The 13,823-nt window shown below is 44.5% G+C and overlaps 1 protein-coding gene across 13 annotated transcripts in view; it reads right to left on the bottom strand.

Moving 5' to 3' along the window:
- Positions 1-13,539, bottom strand: part of RIMS1 (regulating synaptic membrane exocytosis 1) — a 467,002-nt gene extending 453,463 nt beyond the window's left edge. For 4 of the 13 annotated variants that reach the window (XM_082405003.1, XM_082405018.1, XM_082405017.1 and 1 more), the window contains exon 1: positions 12,941-13,361. In XM_082405003.1, the coding sequence (XP_082261129.1) occupies positions 12,941-13,104 (164 nt within the window). In that variant the 5' untranslated portion in view covers positions 13,105-13,361. Of the gene's footprint in view, positions 1-12,940 lie in introns of all 13 variants that reach the window. The other 9 variants (XM_082405011.1, XM_082405012.1, XM_082405013.1 and 6 more) reach the window with 5 other exon arrangements.
- Between the last annotated feature and the right edge of the window lie 284 nt (positions 13,540-13,823).

Below are 13,823 nucleotides of genomic sequence, written 5' to 3'. Positions count from 1 at the left end.
ACTTTCAGAATGCTGTCCTTCCAAAAGCCATGAATGATAAATTAAGAGTACAACACATCATCTGAAAATCCTATTTCAATTTCACCTTGTAATATCTAACAACCAGAATGTTCTCCTCATAAATTCTGGCCAACCTGCTTCTCTCAATAGCCAAAACTCTCAGCTCATTTTTTGCTTTCAGAATCTGCTGATAGAATTCTCCTGGTTAGAATAAACTTCCCACTCCAGCCACCTACTCATACCCCGTGAATCCATCCAGCAGCCTCAGATGACTCCTCTGTTCCACATCCTCTGGACGGATTCATTCATTCACACACACTGTTTAGAAAATCCAGGCGCCTATCACATGGCAAGCACTGTGCTCATATGACAGATACAAATGAGAATGACCCTGCTTTCAGGAGCTGATGCTGAGGTGACAGTGTCAGGGGAACAAGGTTACAGAAAAGATGTGCACAGAGGACAAACATAAAAATTAATCTGGAAAGTCCGGGAAGATGTGCCAGATGAGGGGTCATGAGCTAATCTGAAAGGCTATGTAAACATGAGGTAGATGAAGAAAAAGGAAATTCCTGACAGAGAGAAAAGCACAAGTGGAGCCACCAAGCTCTGAGGCAGCGATGGCGCCTTGGGCGCTGGCGGGAGGCTATGTGTGGACCCCTGAGAGGAGATGCAGGTTGCAGATTAGGAGGTTTAAACTTTACTCTGAAAGCAAAGGGGTTTTCCTGATGGGACGTGATCAGATGGATTTTAGAGAGGTTCCCCTGACAGCCGTGTGGGGACCGGAGGAGGTCTGGCTGGTGTCAGGGAAAGGAATTAGGAGGTTACTGCGGGCATCCAGGGGAGCAGGGATGAGAGTCTGCATTCAAGTAAAGGCAATGGAATTGGAAGAGAAAGGAGAAATTCAAAGAAGATGGAATCTGAAGAACTTGACAACAGAATGAATGAGCAGTTGCAATGGTGATCTACCCACAAAGACAGGGATTATAGAAAAGCATCAAGTTTAAGCAGAAAGTCAAGAAATGGATGATGGGTAACACTCAGCTTGAAGCACCTATGGGACATCCAGGTGGAGACATTTAGCAGGTGGTCAGGTACACAAATCCAGAACTTAGTAGAGAATTCCAATGTAGTAACACAGACTTGGGATCATAAACACATAAGTGTGACTGAGTCCATGACCAGAAACCGCATAGAAAAAGGCAAATCAGAAGGAAATGGAATTATAGAAAGAAGGGCAAGAAGAGCTCTCTCTCTCTCTCTCTCTCTCTCTCTCTCTCTCTATATATATATATATATATATATATATACACATTCTTTTTTGTATTCTTTTCCATTATGGTTTATCACAGGATATTGAAAATAGTACCCTTTGCTGTACAGTAGTACCTTGTTGTTTATCCATTTGGACTGTGCTTTTTTAAATTGCACGTGGGACTCCAGGAATCTTCCACCTTGCTATCTTTATAGAAGGCAGGACTAGAAAGCCATCTGACTGATTTCCAATCATAGTTCTACTCAACAGTGACTATTACAGCTCAGGCCTTTGAAGCTCCAAATACCATGAAATCCCTTTCTAATACCTGTGTCTGGGACAATACTCAGACGATACTATCTTTTTCAGACTGGTATCAAGTTTTTACTCCAGGCTGCTATATATTAGGTCACTATATTTGGCCTAGGGAACATAGACATCCATAAATTGAAATATTCAACCTAATTTTAAGAAGATTTATGGTATTTTATTTTTCCAAATTACATTTTATTACAATTGTTATGATGATTCTGAAGAATATCAAAGTAGAATCTCTTTATAATTTTTACTCTTCCCAAAAATGTAATATCTAAAATATATCAGCCAGCTCATATTGATATTCCTTTATTTCAGACACCAGGGTGTAAAATGTATCATTTTCTTCTCCAGAAAAAAAAAAAGGTTAGGAAAGAAGACTTAAGCTCCAATATATTACAAGACAGAGATAGCTAAGGCAGATAAATCTGCTAAGCTGTGTGAAAAAAAAAAAAAAAGGAAAGCCATTGGGTTACTTTACTTCTGTTTTTATCTCTTTCTACTACGACACTAATCTTTCTGACCTGGATAGAACTTCTGAATGTAGATATATATATACTACCTTATATTTAAAGAAAACTGATACATTGATTTATGCATTCCTTAGATATTACAAACAACATCTGCCTAATTTTTCTGAAATGTAAACCCTCTAAATCAAAAACAGAACAACTAGCCACCTAAACAAAGAGCTTCTCCTTGCATGTTAAGAGCTATGTTTAAACTACAAGAATGATAATGTGTCATGTGACACTTGTGCACTGATCACTTACAACTTTAAAATAACTCAATACTCTTCAGACTATACTACAAAGCTACATAATCAAGACAGTATAGTACTGGCACAAAAACAGAAATATAGATCAATGAAACAGTATAGAAAGCCCAGAGATAAACCCATGCACATATGGTCACCTTATCTTTGTTAAATGAGGCAAGAATATACAATGGAGAAATGACAGCCTCTTCAATAAGTGGTGCTGGGAAAACTGGACAGCTACATGTAAAGAATGAAATTACAGCACTCCCTAACACCAAACACAAAAATAAACTCAAAATGGATTAAAGCCTAAATGTAAGACCAGACACTATAAAACTCTTAGAGGAAAACATAGGCAGAACACTCTATGACATAAATCACAGCAAGATCCTTTTTGACCCACCTCCTAGAGAAATGGAAATAAAAACAAAATAAACAAATGGGACCTAATGAAACTTAAAAACTTTTGCACAGCAAAGGAAACCATAAACAAGATGAAAAGACAACCCTCAGAATGGGAGAACATATTTGCAAATGAAGCAACTGACAAAGGATTAATCTCCAAAATTTACAAGCAGCTCATGCAGCTCAATATCAAAAAAGCAAACAACCCAATCCAAAAATGGGCAGAAGACCTAAATAGACATTTCTCCAAGGAAGATATACAGATTGCCAACAAACACATGAAAGGATGCTCAACATCACTAATCATTAGAGAAACGCAAATTAAAACTACAATGAGGAATCACCTCACACCAATCAGAATGGCCATAATCAAAATATCTACAAACAATAAATGCTGGAGAGGGTGTGGAGAAAAGGGAACCCTCTTGCACTGTTAGTGGGAATGTAAATTGATACAGCCTCTATGGAGAACAGTATGGAGATTCCTTAAAAAACTAAAAATAGAACTACCATACGACCCAGCAATCCCACTACTGGGCATATACGCTGAGAAAACCATAATTCAAAAAGAGTCATGTACCAAAATGTTCATTGCAGCTCTATTTACAATAGCCAGGACATGGAAGCAACCTAAGTGTCCATCGACAGATGAATGGATAAAGAAGATGTGGCACATATATACAATGGAATATTACTCAGCCATAAAAAGAAATGAAACTGAGTTATTTGTAGTGAGGTGGGTGGACCTAGAGTCTGTCATACAGAGTGAAGTGAGTCAGAAAGAGAAAAAGAAATACCACATGCTAACACATATATATGGAATCTAAAAAAAAAAAAAAAGTTTCTGAAGATCCTAGGGGCAGGACAGGAATAAAGATGCATGCAGACGTAGAGAATGGACTTGAGGATACGGGGAGGGGGAAAGGTAAGCTGGGACAAAGTGAGAGAGTGGCATGGACATATATACACTACCAAATGTAAAATAGCTAGCTAGTTTGAAGCAGCCACATAGCACAGGGAGATCAGCTCGGTGCTTTGTGACCACCTAGAGGGGTGGGATAGGGAGGGTGGGAGGGAGGCTCAAGAGGGAGGAGATATGGGGATATATGTATACGTATAGCTGATTCACTTTGTTATAAAGCAGAAACTAACACACTATTGTAAAGCAATTATACTCAAAAAAAGATGTTAAAAAATAAATAAATAAAATAAAATAACTCGATATTCTTGAGATTAAGAAAACTGCTCACATATCGATCAGGAATGTTTTGCGTGCAGAAATGTAAGTTGGGAGCTAATCGAATAGACTGCATAAAGTCTAGCAAATACAGACAGAAAGCTCCATCAGTAACCACTACTACAGGAGTTCCCATTTGTGAATATGCAGACCATGCATGAGAGTCCATGAAAAGAAGCTAAGCTGTAATACATTTACGTGACAGTACAGACAGCTTAATTGGTTTTCAATTCACATCCCTTCTCTATGTAAATATAACAGCATCTCCCAGACAATGATTATCTGGCATAATGATGGGAAATATAAAAATATATACTAAATAATATGTAAATCATTAGCAAGGTATTATCTTTTACACTACATAAAGGTATCTGTTTGGTTCATTATGGTTCTTTAATATCTAATTAAGCACTTTCAAATTGCATGAAATTACTTTCTGTAATATTATCTTATTTTACTATCTAAACTTCAGAAGAATGATCAGAATATTGCATCCTAAAATCCAGTTAAATGTCTTCTCTAAACCACAGGCTGCTCCTTTGCAAGGCCCGAAGAAAAATCTTCATAGAGAGAGGCCTGCACGAGGTTGCATTCTTAGTTACTGTTATTTGAAAAGTGTTTTGAACTTTTAAGTTCAACTTTGTCATAAAAGGTAGCATTCCACTGAGAATCCATTAAAGATAACACCTGATTCTCAGCAAAAGCCTTTCCATTTATCAAAAGATGATTTTCAAGATTCTACACCTACAACTCGCTTGTGTCACTTATTGATAATTACTAATTGCTACATTTTATGACAGTTAATTGCTTAAACTTTCTGAAGTTTTAAATGAATAATTTGTTTCAGGGAAAGCAAAATTTATAAAGAGGGAGATAATTTAATGTATCATCTGGATTGAAATTCAAAACTGAGAGAAAGGGGTACTAGTCATAATTACAGCACAAATGTGGCATCAACAGATACTGTCCTGGGCAAAACAACATGTACAGCCACTTTCTTTTGAAACATTCTATTTTTTATTTCAATAAATGTACGAGAAGTTTTCACAAGTTAGCAACAGATGAAGGAATGTCTAAAGTCAATTCTGCAGAACTAAATAGACATTTCTCCAAAAAAGATGTACAGATGCCCAATAGGCACATGAAAAGATGCTCGACATCGCTAATTATTAGAGCAATGTAAATCAAAACCACAATGAGGTATCACCTCATACCAGTCAGAATGGCATCATCAAAAAATCTACAAACACTAAATCCTGGAGAGGGTGTGGAGAAAAGGGAACCCTCCTACACTGTAAGAACGTAAACTGGTACAGCCACTATGGACAACGGTATGGAGGTTTCTCAAAAAACTAAAATAGAGCCGCCATATGATCCAGCAATCCGACTCATGGGCATACATCCAGAAAAAACACTAATTCAAAAAGATACTTGCACCCCAATGTTCACAGCAGCACTATTTACAATAGCCAAGACATGGAAACAACCTAAATGTCCATCGACAGAGGAATGGATAAAGAATATGTGGTACATATATACATGGAATATTACTCAGTCATAAAAAAGAATAAAATAATATCATTTGCAGCAACATGGATGGACACAGAAATTGTCATACTGAGTGAAGTGAGCCAGAAGGAGAAAGACAAATATCATATGATATTACTTATATGTTGAATCTAAAATATGATATAAATGCACTTACTCACAAAACAGAAACAGACTCACAGACATAGAGAACAGACTTTGGGTTGCCAAGGGGGAGGTGGGTGGGGAAGGGATGGATTGGGAGGTTGGGATTAGCAGATGCAAACTATTATTTACAGTACGGATAAACAACAAGGTCCTACTGTATAGCACAGGGAACTATATTCAATATCTTGTAATAAACCATAAGGGACAAGAATATGAAAAATAATATATATATATATGAAACTTAATCACTTTGTTGTACAACAGAAACTAACACAACATTATAAATCAACTGTACTTCAATAAAATAAATTTTAAAAAAGTAAGGTCAATTCTGCAGTATATTCCCCTTTCACCATCCACAGAACACTGACCTAGATCAAAATAAATGTACATAAACCTGAAGTAAAAGTGTAAGAATATACATACAGAAAGCCTGAGACATCCAGCACAGAATCTTAAAAAGTTCTTCAATACATACAATCTATTCAATCTAACCCATACCCAACAGTAAACTGATATGAAAGAGGAATTACCACTTGACAAGTATATGGCCCCTTATTCAGCTAATTTAAAGTGAATAATTTATTAAATCCAGTGACACTAAAATCATCAGTCTGTTTCTCCCGATTCTTTTCTAGCAAAAGTTGAGGGAATGACCCTAAGCTAATTTCTCTGCTCACTTTTGAATTAAGGTTGTCTTTTAGCTATTTCAAACTCTATCACTTTGCCCACATTGCTTTTTGTGCTAAAGACATTTATGAGCTATTTAATGAGAAAGAAAGGAAAATGGAAGGAAGGTAAATATAACCTCAGGTCAAACCCTGGACTCATTTTACCTTTGACCTCTTCGCCAAATTCTCACCCTGGTGGCTGAAACCCTGGACACACCGCCCTGCTAGCACGATATGATGGATGGATTCGTCTACAAGAACCCATCTCCGTGGGACCTCTAGTAGCTGCAATCATCACAGGAAAAGATGCTCTGGGGATTCTTCTATAGTTTTACAAAGTAAAGTTAATAATGCCACCTTTCCTTGGTACAGCACTTTGAAGTTTAGGGTGCCTCTACCATCATGTGAAAGCCTTGTAGGTTAGAAGGGCAGACATTATCACTTTCACCTTACACAGGAAGAAACTGGGGTGCGGATGAGTTAACTTGTTGATGTTTACACCTACAGAAAGTGTCCGTGTTAAGAGCAGAATCTAGTCTACTGCTCTATCTAACTATCTGATGCTCACCTCCCCTTCTGGTCACGGCAGTTTTAAAATGGTAGGAACTAAGCCAAGGTCGGGCTGAAGCAGAAGACTCTCTCTTTACTCTACCCAACAGCCCAATTCCTGACCCAACTCTCATACCTGACACAGTGGTATTATTGTTGAATTGAATATCACATGATGCTTTGTTAGAAATAGCCTACCGAACATACAAAATTCAGAACAATAGTAGAGAGAAGAGAGAACCTCATGGTTCAGGAGCGTGGTGGGAAGATGAGAAGGCATTCGAGAGCACTGCCAGCTAATGAGCCAGATCAGAGAGCCCAGGTGCACACGGGGTTAGCCAGTCACCTGTGGCCCGTTCCAGAGACTGGAGTCCTCGGAAAAGGCTGGAAAATGCCACTAGCCACGTGACCTCTTTCTTGCTCCTTTAGTTTATTTTCTGGACTCCAGGATCAAATGTCATCAGGAAAGGGTTTGGAAGGCATTGAGCTAGTTCTGGGAATTTCACTAACAGAAACTAATAGAATAGTCACAAGGTAGACCTCTCAAGAGGTGAGCATGGGGCAGGGTGAAATATGTAACGTATCCAGCCAAACGCCCAAATGTTAAGCTCCTTCCCCAACGGAAGAGGGAAACAAACCATAATAGCCAAAGCTTGATGCACTTTTGAAAAGACTTATAAGAACACTAAAGGTTTGGAGTCCGTGTATGTGGGTTCTGGGTTCTATTACTTCAATTGCCTGGTGCCTCAGGCCAACTTAGTTCAACTCTCAGGACCAGCTCTAAAATACCCAACTCCCATCACAGGACAAAATGTAGAAGTTGTTTAAAGATATAAAATAGTCCATAACAATAAATGAACTGCAGTTCAATGAACTTTACAATCCATGCTACAGCAAGCTCATCCATCTGCATATTGCAGATGTAGGAAGATAGTAATATTATTGCAGGAATTGCTGCTTTATATCTTTGCAGGAAGCTGGTTCTTGCTGCGCAGGTTAAATTCACACTACTCTCTCATCTGACCGGTTGGGCAAGTAACACTCCCAAGGTGCTGTGTTTCTATTCAAGTCTGCAGGGGCACCTAGAGCCCACACTGGTTTCCATATTCTACTCCAGACTTAGTAATCTATTTACCTCAGCAATGGTGTGCCTCACTTCTGGTTAAGAAGGAATACACAGAGGTAAAAGAGAGTCAAGACAGGCTGGCCAAAATGTGAACTAAGTGTTATGTTTCTTACCCTCTATTCTCTTTGACAACGCCTTACTTTTTTCATTTTTTTTTTTTTTTTCTTTAGGCTTCCCTTTTCTGAATTTTCTCCATGAGCATTTGGGCATGCACATTTACTAAGATAGGTTTTTGTTGAAAGCAGAAAACTGCAATGGTTCTGGGATAACCTTCCCTAAATGTAACCCTATCCATTAGGGGTGTGAAGGAGACTAGACATTTCCTCTCCCCGACTTTACTACTTAACACAGCATCTGGGACCATGTAGACACCTGCTCATGCTTTAGCAGCTTTCTCAAATTACTCTTTGCTTTTTCTCTTTTCCCTTCTTACCCACCTCTGCCTCAGCAACGGGAGAGAATATTTTGGGGTGTAAGACATGAAAATCTTTGCAAACCTCAATGAAACATGATACCTGCATTCTGGGGACTCTGCCCTCACTCCACCCCAGCTGCCCCCAACTATCTTTCCTTCTTTTCCCAGTTGCTAATTGAGCCTTCTGGATACGTTTTGGGTCACAATATTATAACTGGTTAGAGAGAGAAAAAAGAGAAAGAAAAGCTGAAGGTGCAAGGGTTCTACCCCTCTACTTTGTCTCTCCTCTCACAAAGGAAGTAGGTATTACAGATGTTTGAAGAGCTAGTGGGCATTAGGTTCCCTGTTAAGAGAGAGGGAGAAGTCCAAAGTCAATATTCTTTATAAATCAAATCACACAATGAATTGCAGGATTTGTAAAAAAAAAAAAAAAAAAAGAACCTCCTAGAATCCCAATTTAATTTTCTGGCCCACATTTATACAATTTAAGAGGCAGGACTAGAATTTGAACCCTGAATGCTCAGATCCAACATTAATGGACTTACAATTGTGCTTTTTATTATCTTCAAACTGGGGACAATGTCCTTGCCCTCAATTCACTGGGAAACTCTATTAAGAGTGTGGGTGAAGCTCCAGGGTCTCCTATAATCAGCAGCTGATCTTCTGAATCAGCCTAACCTGCCAAACCCCTCCTCTGAAACTGAGGGACGAACAGACATTAATCTAAGGAAAAGGTAGATGAAGTACAGGCTTCTTGTTGGTAAAAGGACAGTGCAGCATGTGGGACGATACTTGGACTTAGAATAAAAGGTCTGGGTTTGAATCCTGGCTGGGCCATATTATGTGAGTAGGTTCAAGGTATTCCAGGAACCCTCTAAGGGCTGGATGAGTATTTGCGGGTTATATGACCCTACTTACCTTATGCACAAGCTGTTTGTGAGAATCCAAATATACATATATTGAACTTGAACACAGTTCAACTCTTTGGCATTTGGTTCAATAACCATTTAGAATAATGGCCAGCATGAGGTAAATGCTCAATAAATGTTGGTAGTTCTATTAAATATTCCCACACGGTTCTCAATTCCCAGCCGCTAGCCATCCTTTTCAGTCTCTGCTTCTATATTTTTTCTCTTGTCTAGCTACTCTGTAATTCCTTTCTCTGTGAAGCTTTTATAAAAATGGAATAAGATTTTAGATATAATGAGATCTTCTCTGATTTAGGTCCCAGATAACGCAGTTTTCAACCCATGTAATATACTGGCTTTTGGTGTCTGGTGACAGTTACTTGAAGAAGTATTCATTGAGGAAGCTAGGTTTCAAAAGACTTCTAGAACACACACTCACACCCATACCTACACACATCTACACACACCTACACACACACCCCAAAACCCTACTAAGATTAAGAAAGACCTTCTTTCTGCAGGGAATTAAATCAACCATTAGAAATTATTTTCAGGAGTCAATTAAGTTTTGTTAGATGGCAATGGTATTTGAAATCAGTGCACTTTGCCAACAAAATGAATTATTGTTATGACAAAGTACTTATAATTTCAAAGAAAAAATTTTCCTGAAATCTTGAGGTGAAAGTAGCTTCATTATCCTTTTCCATTTATACATATTTAAAGACATTATCAAGGCCAAATTCAAGTAGTAATATACAACCAAGCCTGACGAAACTGTACGAATATATTTTAATTGATATTTTATAATGTTTCTTTGGCGTGTTCGCCCATCAGTTTTCTCTCTCCTCTCTACTAGTGCCTGTTTTTACAAATTGTTAACAGAGAGCACACACAGGAAGTAGGGAGCTCAGGCGATGGCTCTACAGTAATGACCAAGGGGAAGTTTAAGTCTAAATGCTGAGTTACCAGGACTTTAGCTTCGCAGGGCCTGTTGTGGGACTAAATTCTCAGATATGTGATATAACGACTGTGCGCTACTGCCAAAACTCATCTCCAATTTAACGACTATTTCACAAGGCTTGTGAAAAGCCTCCTGTGTTCCAGTCTACCTTTCTGCAAAGTTTAGAAAGGGCCACCATCCACGACTCTGTGTCATTAAGCTCCCATATAGGTGTGTCATCTGAATAACCCCTACAGTCCTCAGTTTTTAAGACATAAACCGCCCTCTAGAAAAAAGTACATCTCTGTTGCACTAATTTGTGGAGAACATGACAGACTTCCATGGCAGCAAACTGGGATTCCAGAACATCCCCAGTCTGCCACCGCACAGGCCACGACATTAGCAGCGGAGGCTGATTGATAAAGTTAGTGCCGAGGCCTGGGCTTGCAGAGGCTGTGGTGTGACAGCACCACACACTGCAATATTTAGAGAATCCTTGCAAGAAAGGAACAGCACGTGCGTGCCAGGGACAGCAGTCACGGCACAGCAGTGGGAAAGATGCTTTTGACGTGAACAGTTGGACGGTGTCCTTCATTTTTATTCGTCCATACAAGCCTGTAGGATCTGATCCCTCCTAGAACTCCCCCTTCCCCGCTTAGGGACCCTCTCTCCACCAGCCCTGAAACAGCCAGTGAAGAGGAGCGATGCCCACTGGCTTGCCCTGCGCCTTCCCTTCCCGGTCGGACCTGTCAGGCAGCAGCCCATGTTTTCCATCGCCTGCTGGAGGTCTCTGTGCACCTGCTGTCTGCAGTGAACACCGAAAGGAACGGGAGCAAAACGGTGCATGCTGACCAGCAGAAGACGTGTCCGGGACAGGTGGCGGGGGGCTGTGACGGGTGAGGACAAGACGGACTGACAACCAGACAGACAGACAGCCGCACCAGCAGACACCATGCATTACTTCCAGTCTCAGACGAGGGGAAAAGCCTGCAGCGCCAGGGACCTTCCGCCAGGGACAGGCAGCAGATTCACGAGGTTCTGCTTCCTGCACGCCTGCAGGCTTCAAGCCCCTGTTTTTTGGATAAGAAGGAGCAGGGAATCCAGAAACCTGCTGCTCTTCAGAGAAGCAGGCCAGCTCCGGCCTTCCGAGTTAATGGGCCCTCTCTCTCTGAGTCTACGATAAAAGGGCAGGGATGACTGGATCGCTCCTCTTGTGCTGTGACCAGCCCTCGCTGCTCTCCCTCAACGCCCCCTCTCCCATCTGGGCGGCAGCTGCGCTAGCGGAGACCCGGCAGGCAGGCTGGGGATGTAGCCCCGCCGGTTCTTTGCTGCCAGCCTCTGCTGCTTCCCTCCTGTGACAGCACCTCCTCTTCAGGAGGCCATCCCGGGGGGCGGGGGAGAGGCGGGAGGGCGTGCGCTGGGCCCGGGTTGGGGTACGGGGGTGCCGCCCCTTTGCCGCCCCTCCTTTGCTCTCCGCTGTAACTCCACATGCAACAGGCTCCCTCGGGCTCTTCACTCCAACCTTCCGCCCCAGATACACCTCCTGGCCTCAACGCGAGGAGCCAGGGAACTAGTCCCCATCAGGGCCTCTAGATTTCCTCACTGCCAAGTTGAAAACTTTCCCCAATACAGGAGGACCTCTCGGGGAAGGCGGGGTTCACGTCCCCTCCAGCTCCACTGCACGGGGATGGCAAGGAGGCGCGGGAGGCCAGCACCTTGTGAGCAGTTTCGCCCGAGACTAAGGCAGGTGGCAGGGCAGTGTCACACGCGCCTGCCTCGCCAGCCACCAGCCCCGTCCCCTCCCCAGACCCCGGAAAACGGGGCGCTGGACGGAGATCCCCTGAAGGGTTGATGGGCTTTAAAGAAGGGGGGATGTGTGCAAATAATCAGACCCCTTATGGTACGGCTTGCACCAGGAAACGAGAAGGCCCTGGAACTACTCCCTTGGAAATCAGTAAAGAGGAACCTCTATTTTATTCAGGCCAGAGTCCCCATCAGCTTCTCCTATTATTAAAAACTTTGCATTGCCAGTGGCATCGTATACGGGGAGGAAAATCTGTCTTCACACAGGTATTCCGTGTAGAAGACCCCGAAGCAAAGGTTAGAGAGACGCTGAAGAAGCAGGTTACCAAAGATGGCAACTGCCCAAAAAAAAAAGACCCAACCCCGAGCTGTGAGATGAATGAGTAGCAAAATGAACACTCAAAATAAGCATTTTTCTTACACCAATACTGACACCCTTGGCTGGGGCAATCCCAACCGGCTCGACAACTCCAGGGAAAGAAGAGCTTTTCCCGGCGGCTCTTCGCCCACCTGCCCTTCCTGCCGCTCAGCTTCTGCCCCTCACCTGCTCCCGGCCCAGGGCCCTGCCTTCCACTCGGGCGGAATCGGCTCTTTGCAGCCTTGCACATCCCACCCCGGCTGGCGCCGTCCCCCCAGTCCTCCCGGCACCGCGGTCCCCAGCCGCCCTCTCCGGGCTCCTCGGTTCAGGGCTCAGCGCAGCCCCGCCCGCCAGCTGTCCTCGCAGTCTCCTCCCCGCCCCGGCCCCGCGCCCCCCGGCCCCCGGCCCCCGGCCCGCCTCTAAGCCACACTCGGCCGCTAGGAGCGGGTGGCGGCGGGGAGCGGCCCGGTGGAGGCACGCATGGCGCGGCCGCGCTGGCTTACTTGAGCATGGCTTCTTCCTTCTCCTCCTCCTCCTTCTGCCGGTCCATCACTGCCATGATGATGTTCCTCTCCTCCTCGGTCAGGTGGCTCAGGTCGGGCAGCTCGGGCATCGGGGGAGGCACGGTGGGCGGGCGGGGACCGCGGGGCCCCACGGCCGAGGACATCTTCGCGGCCTGCCCGCCCCTCGGCTGGCCTGGGCTCGGCGCGGGCGCGCCTTCCGACGCACGCCCGGCGGCTGCGCCCCTGCTCGGCTCACCGCGGAGCCCTCGCGGCGGCGGCGGCGGCGGCAGCGGGGCAGGGGAGCGCGCGAGCCCGGGCTGTCATGGTCCTCCGCCTCCACCCAGCCCCGGATGCTGCCTTTGTTTTGGTGGCCCTGGCGAGGCGCGGGCGCCCGGGCGCTTCCCGCAGCCCAGCCTCCCGGGCGGGGGCGGGGGCGGGGGCGGGGGCTCGGGCGCGCGGGGGGCTCGGAGGCTCGGGCTCGGCCGCCTCCGTGCGCGGTGCGGGAGGAGAGTTTGGGTGTCGCTTAGGCGGAGTCTCGCGGCTCGGCTCCGGTGATGCTGTCGCGCTCGCAGACACGGCCGCCAGCCCAGCCGCTCGGCCCGGAGCCGCTCCGCCCACGGCGCCCACCCGCCCACTCCCGGTCCCAGCCCCGCGCCCCGCCGCCCCCGCGCGCTCCAGCCCAGGTACCCTCCCCCGTGACTCATCCTGCCTCGCCGGGTCCCCCGTCTCTGTCAGCCTCGCCAGCCCTAGTTTCCCACGGGTGGCATTAATCATCATCATCCTCGCTCCATCTTCGTCGTGGAGCATTCGTATTATCGGAGCAGCCCCGATGTTCTGAACAGGACGGAACACCCTCTGCGTGCATTTTCCCCCTTCCACCGTC

Source organism: Balaenoptera borealis (assembly GCF_965194805.1).
Source record: "Balaenoptera borealis genome assembly, chromosome: 9".
Classification (NCBI taxonomy): domain Eukaryota; kingdom Metazoa; phylum Chordata; class Mammalia; order Artiodactyla; family Balaenopteridae; genus Balaenoptera; species Balaenoptera borealis.
Note: the sequence above shows the minus strand (reverse complement) of the source record. Positions and strands in the feature narration are given on the sequence as shown.